The sequence below is a fragment of the Dermochelys coriacea genome, chromosome 13 (genome assembly GCF_009764565.3).
Source record: "Dermochelys coriacea isolate rDerCor1 chromosome 13, rDerCor1.pri.v4, whole genome shotgun sequence".
Classification (NCBI taxonomy): Eukaryota; Metazoa; Chordata; order Testudines; family Dermochelyidae; genus Dermochelys; species Dermochelys coriacea.
The window spans coordinates 3,027,867-3,034,064 of NC_050080.1; the positions used below are offsets into that span (position 1 = coordinate 3,027,867).

At 54.9% G+C, this 6,198-nt stretch overlaps 1 protein-coding gene across 1 annotated transcript; it reads right to left on the minus strand.

The window, feature by feature from the left end:
• Positions 1-788: 788 nt before the first annotated feature.
• Positions 789-5,915, minus strand: SLC52A3 (solute carrier family 52 member 3). Its single transcript, XM_038369980.2, has 4 exons — positions 5,709-5,915; positions 4,008-5,106; positions 2,880-3,003; positions 789-2,670 (listed from the first exon to the last, which is right to left on the minus strand). Exons 2-4 carry the CDS (start codon positions 5,042-5,044, stop codon positions 2,458-2,460), a joined length of 1,374 nt encoding a protein of 457 aa, XP_038225908.1. The 5' UTR covers positions 5,045-5,106; positions 5,709-5,915; the 3' UTR covers positions 789-2,457.
• Positions 5,916-6,198: the final 283 nt, after the last annotated feature.

Genomic DNA, 6,198 nt, shown 5'->3' on the forward strand with positions numbered 1-6,198 from the left:
GTATGTTCTTTAAGTCCTAGCAGAGACCGGCCTGACCCCGAGGGGGCAGCACACAGTGTCTGTCTGTGCCAATAATCTTGCAAATTAAAGATTCCGAGCTCCGAATTTCACTGTTGTTTCCCCATAAGGTGGGAATTGCAGAGAATTGCACAGATCGTGGTCTGATCTGGTTCCCGATCTCAATTTATCTGACCAGTTTGAGGAAATGGTTCCCACTTTGACACCTCTTTTGCAAAAGAGACACATTTCATTTGATACCTGGAAAGATACTGGACCAAATTATTAAACAATCCATGTGTAAGTACCTAGAGGATAACAGGGTCGTAAGGAATAGCCAACATGGATTTTTCAAGGACAAATCATGCCAAACCAACCTAATTTCCTTTTTTGACTGGGTTGCTGGCCTAGTGGATGGGGGAAGCTTGTAGACATGAGATATCTTGATTTTAGTAAGGCATTTGACACAGTCCCACATGACATTCTCTTAAGTAAACTAGGGAAATGTGGTCTAGATGAAATTACTATAAAATGGGTACAAAACTGGTTGCAAGATCATACTCAAAGAGTAGTTATCAGTGGTCTACTGTCAAACTGGGTATGGGGGGGACATATTTAATGGGGTCCCGCGGGGTTCTGGTGCTATTCAATATTTTCATGAACAACTTGGATAATACAGTGGTGAGCATGCTTGTAAAATGTGCAGATGACACCAAGATGGGAGGGGTTGCTAGCTCTTTGGAGGACAGGATTAGAAATCACAATGACTGTGACAAATTGGAGAATTGGTCTGAAATCAACAAGATGAAATTCAATAAAGACAAGTGCAAAGTACTACACATAGGAAGGAAAAATCAAATGCACAACTACAAAGTAACAGCCAGGGAATAACCAGCAAGGTGGTCGTATTGCTGAAAAGGAGCCGGGGGTTCCAGTCACTCACAGATTGAATGAGTCAGCACTGTACTGCAGTTGTGCAAAAGGGCAAAGCTAATGCCGCTCTGGGGTATATCAGCAGGCATGTCACATGTAAGACACAGGAGGTCATTGTCCTGCTCTACTTGCTGCTGGGGAGGTCTCAGCTGGAGTCCTGTGCCCAGTTTTGGGGACTGCACTTTGGGAGAGATGTGGACAAACTGGAGAGTGTTCAGAGGAGAGCAAAAAAAAATGACCAAAGGTTTAGAAAACCTGACCTGTGAGGAAAAGTTAATAAAACTGGGCAGGTTTAGTCTTGAGAAAAGATGGCTGAGGGTGACCTGAGAACAGTTTTCAAACCTGTTAAAGGCCAGTATAAAGAGGACGGTGACCAGGTGTTCTCCATGTCCACTGAAGGTAGGACAAGAAGAAATGGGCTTAGTCTGCAGGCAGGGAGATTTAGGTTAGATATTGGGAAAACTTTCCAACTCTAAGGGTAGTTTAATTATGGAATAGGCTTCCAAGGGAGGTTGTGGAATCTCCATCATTGGAGGGTTTTAAGAGGAGGTGGGACAAACATCTGTCAGGGATGGTCTAGGTTTACTTGGTCCTGTCTCAGCCCAGGGGCCTGGTCTAGATGACCTCTTGAGCTCCTCTCCAGCCCTATGTTTCTATGATTTCTATAGTTCCCTAAACTCCAGCAGGAATGTTATGAGTGTCTCAGAACTATAGAATGGAAACAACTCAGTAAAATTTCAAATGAAAGGGAACTGGGACAGGAGGAGATGGGAAGAGAAAGAAGACAGAAGTGATCCATCTAACTCAATAGGGAAAAATAAAAGTTGACTCCAGCTGCTTTATCAAGGCAGGTGACACAGACCCAGGGCATGGAACGGAGTCAATGTGAGCAAACAAATGTCAGGCTTGAGCGGAGCTGGAACAAGGAAAGAGTCACTTGCCTCCCAAAAAGCACACAGACTGGGTTACCCGGGGTACAGCACCTGAACTGATGCCCTGGGTCAGCGAGATGTGGGGAATGCTCCATTCAGATCCTGCTGGCAGCGCTGGATGGAGATGGATACACTGTGTTTTGTAGAGGGACCCCTCCATGCACAAGAGACCCCTTGAGTACTATCTGTCCATGCACTAGGCAGAGCTGAGAGCTAGATGCTTCCTCCCAGATCACCTGTACTGACCCGTTTTGCTTTAAACTTCCCAAGAGAAACCACCCCTCCCCTAGCCTGTCAGGGAGGGGCTTGAGGGGCAGCTGTGGCGTCTGTTCAGCTGTGTGGGTCCATTGTCCTTGTGCAGCCAAAGCACAGTGGGCGTTGGCCCTGGAGCCAGCACTGTTTGCATGACTGGTTGGGGTGTGCTTTGGCATGCAGTGTTTGGAGAATATGGGCTGCAGCATGGACATCCATCAAGCTCACGAGATCGGGGCGGAGGTGTTTTCTTCCCAGTCTGGAAGTCACTGGAGTCCATGGTGTTCTTGGCCAGCAAGTCACTTGCCACAGCTCCTCCCCAGAGCACCTCCCTGGCCCAGGCTCACGCTGGACACTGCAGGCTGCAATAGTCAGCAGATTTGAAGAAGCTGTAGACGTTCACCAGGGGGAACATGATGAGGGCCCCCGTCAGAGACCCCAGCTGCTCTACTGCCCCATACCACACGAGGGCGCTGTGGCTCTGGCTCCGCAGGATCACCCCGGTCATCACCTTCACGTAACTGAGGCTCCCCGTGAAGAACACCCAGGAGATGACCTGTCAGAACAGAAAGAGAATCCCCGGGTTGGGTCGCAGATTCCTGGCAGCAGCGTTTGGAGAGGGATGGGGGCTGGGAGTGGGGACAGGCTGAGAGGGGGAGAAGGGGAGGGCACTGGTGCGGGATCCTGGAGCCGAAACAGAAGGGAGGGTAGCAAAGACCTTCCAGAGACCGGGGGTGGGGGGAGACTTCAGCGCCAGCTACTTACAATGATAGCTTGCCCCCAAGCCATGTGCTGCAGGAGGGGGCACGGGCTCATGACAGCCATGGCCATGTTATAGGCCCCAAATCCTGTCCCGGCCACGGAGAGCGCCCCTAGCAGGGTCAGAGACCTGTGTGAGACACACAAAGAGTGACTCCCAGCCGGGCATCCGCACAGCTGCCCCTGCTCAGCCCACCCTGCCCTGCAAAGTCTGCTGGAGTCACAGCTCCCAGCACTTGTTGGGCCCAGACACGGACGAGTCCCGCCCGCCGCATGGAGACTGAGAACTGCCTCGGTCTGCCTGTCCGGCATCTGGGCAACTCCGAGGACCTGCAGGCAGGAGAGCAAAGGGTTAAGGGGACAAACAAACTCCCCTGATATTTCTATGTGGGGGGGGGGGTCTTTCCTGAAGCAGGAAATACCTCTGCTGCTTTGCAGACTGGGCTGTGACCTGCAGCTCACACAGGTACCAGGGTCAGCAAGGGCTTCCCAGCCAGAGCCAGCTGCCCTTTGGGTCTGCGATCCCCACCCCTCCCCTGGGCTTAGCAAGAGGACAGCTCAGAACTGGAGACTACAGGGCATGGCCCAGGGCAGGGGAATGTGTCTGTAATATTCCCCGGTTGCCAAGGGAGTGAACCACAGGAACTGAGTTTGTGTCGGTTTGTGTTTCACTCCCCTGGAGACCTGGAAACCCCAGACCTGCGTCTGGGACAGTGAGTGGAGCTGGGAGAGCCATTCGTCCCCAGGAACGACCCCGATTTCCAAACCTGGCGGCCTAGCATTCGGCTCTCTCCTAAATCCACGCTCTGACTTGCCAAAGTGCTGAGCAAACCCGGGGGGAAATCAAGGCACTTACGGATGCCTAGATACAAACTCAGGAGCCTAACTCTAGACTCCCATAACTGCCCCTCCTGGCCAATGGTCCCTATGTATGCAGCTGCTTTGTGGCTGGCGTGGGCTTGTCTCAGCGGCCCTGATTCCCGACGGGGGCATTCAATGTCCAAGAGGGGCTGCTGAACAGTCTGGATGGGTGAGGAGCCCCTGTGGGTTCGGGTGTCGCCCAACCCGGCTCACTTGGGGAGTTGTAACTCAGGGGCTGTTTGTGCTGCTCTAGGGCATTGTGGGTGCACCTACCTGCTGGGCAGAAACATGGCAATGGTGCAGGCGAGCGGGTTAGCCATGGAGCTCAGGGTTGCAGAGAGGTGGTAGGCCATGTTGCCATAGGGCAAGCAGGAATAGGCTTGCACGGATGGCAGGATCCCGTTGGTTAGGGAGTTCACCCAGGCAACAAGGAGGTAGATGAAGGCAAACTTGGCCAGAGAGTAGGTAACCTCTGGGTCTGTATGATGGGATCCCTTGTCGGAGCCAGCTGGCTTTCCTCCCCTTGGGGAGTCTCCTCCCCCAAATAGCCTGGGCCCATCCCCAGGGTTTTCCTGAAGTGAGTGGAGGGTGATGTTACTAGGACACAAGTTTTGTCTCGACAGCTCCCACGCCTTGGGCAGCTTGGTGAGGAAAAAGAAGGCTACCAAGCAGGCGACCATCATGGCGGCCAGGAGGAGGAAGAAGACCAGGGTGGTGAAGTTGGCTGGGAGATATTGGGTCTCCATTTGGAACTGGCTGCCCTCGGAGGTGTTGTTGCCCGCTGTTATGTTGGCGACCCAGGTGACGTTGACGCACTTGGCGATGCCGGCGCCCTGGGCCAGGGCAATGAGGGCTGGGAGGAACCCACTGAGCCCTTCCCCCATGAAGAAGGTGGTGATATAGCGGGGCTGCAGCCATGCCATGAAGGGTAGGAAGGTGACTGATGAGGTGCAGTCCACCAGCGCCAGGCAGAAGGCGAGGCCAAAGAAGGCCGTGCTGTGGGGCTCCCCAGCAACGGGGGAGGTAAAACCCCACAGGAAGGCCAGGAGCAGGCAGGCCAGGGCTCCCACAATCACCACGCCATAGATGACGGCCACTTCGCTCAGCAGGCCGGGCTTGAACCTGTGCAGCAGGGTTACCAGCAGCGGCCCCACGTTGGCCAGCTGGATGATGATGGTGATGTAGGAGGGCAGGTACCACTGCTCAGGCAGCTCGGTCACCAGCAGGGGCAGCTCCACCCACAGGCCGTTGAGGGCTGCCCAGGAGCCCATCCCGAAGATGCACGCCAGCAGGTGGGTGAGCAGCGCCATCACTTGGCCACCACCGGCCACTCTGACCTGGCAGGGACCCAGAGAATGGAGCCAGGCTGCCTCTGGGGGGAAAGAGGGGAAAGGGGGGCTTAGCTACTTCCTCAGGGACAGTTGACTCCAGCCCCGGGCCCCTCCCACTCCGTACAGCCCTGCTCCCCTCCACCCCGCTCCCCAGCAGCCACAGGACTGCTCTGAAAGTGCCTCAGGAAAGTGGAAGAAAGGCAAACTTATCAAGCGTTTTATGGGGCATATTCTATTCAACTGGCTTGAGACCCTTAACAAGCCAAGCACATAGTGCTGATCCTGTGGAACTCCAGGCCACAGGATCCCACTGAGGCTGGAGCTGGGCACTCCCAAAGAGGACTGGGCATTTCTACTGAGAACGAGGGCCGCCTCAGCTGCAGGAGAGAGGACATGGCATTCTGCAAGGGCTGCGAACTCTCTGGCCTCAGAGCTATGAGGAGGTCAGGAAGAAGCTACCTCTGCAGGTGGTTATCTCCTCACTACCTCCTGCTGGCTTCACTCAGGCGTCTGGTCCTGGCCACTGTTGGAGCCAAGGTACTGGGTTAGATGCAGCCCTGGATTGGCAATGCCTGCCTTCCTACTCCCCTGCCCTCCCCACCCCGCCAGCCCTGAGACAAAGGGGAGAGGTGGGCTCCCTTACCTTGCACCGTGGAGAATGGCAGAGGGCCCCCAAAGGCAGCTGATCAATGATCTGGGGGTTGTGCCAAAGCTTGGGACCTGGCAACTTCCTTTTCCACTGGAAGGGGCCCTGCAGGCTGCCCCCCCCGATCTACCTCCCTGCAGCCAGACGAGGACGATGCAGGCCCCTTCCCCAGCTCCAGCCTGAGTCGGAGTTTATCACAGAACAAACAGGCACAATGGGCCCCCGCCGTGTGCAATGCCAGGAGGAGCTAAGTTGGGAGTAAGGCAGGTGAATTCAAATGTATGACGTGCTGCCAGCAGCTCCACCCTGAAACCAGAGCCTGCCTATTCCAGAAGAGCTGAGTCAGTTGCCCTTTCCCAGACCTTGATCTCCTCCTCCCCAGCAGAACCCCAAGCTCAGCCTGCCCTGCCAAGCCGGGCCCAGAACCCTGCAGGGAGCAGAGCCGCTGAGCAGGCCCCCTGGAGATGCGGGGATCCTGGGTTGCTGG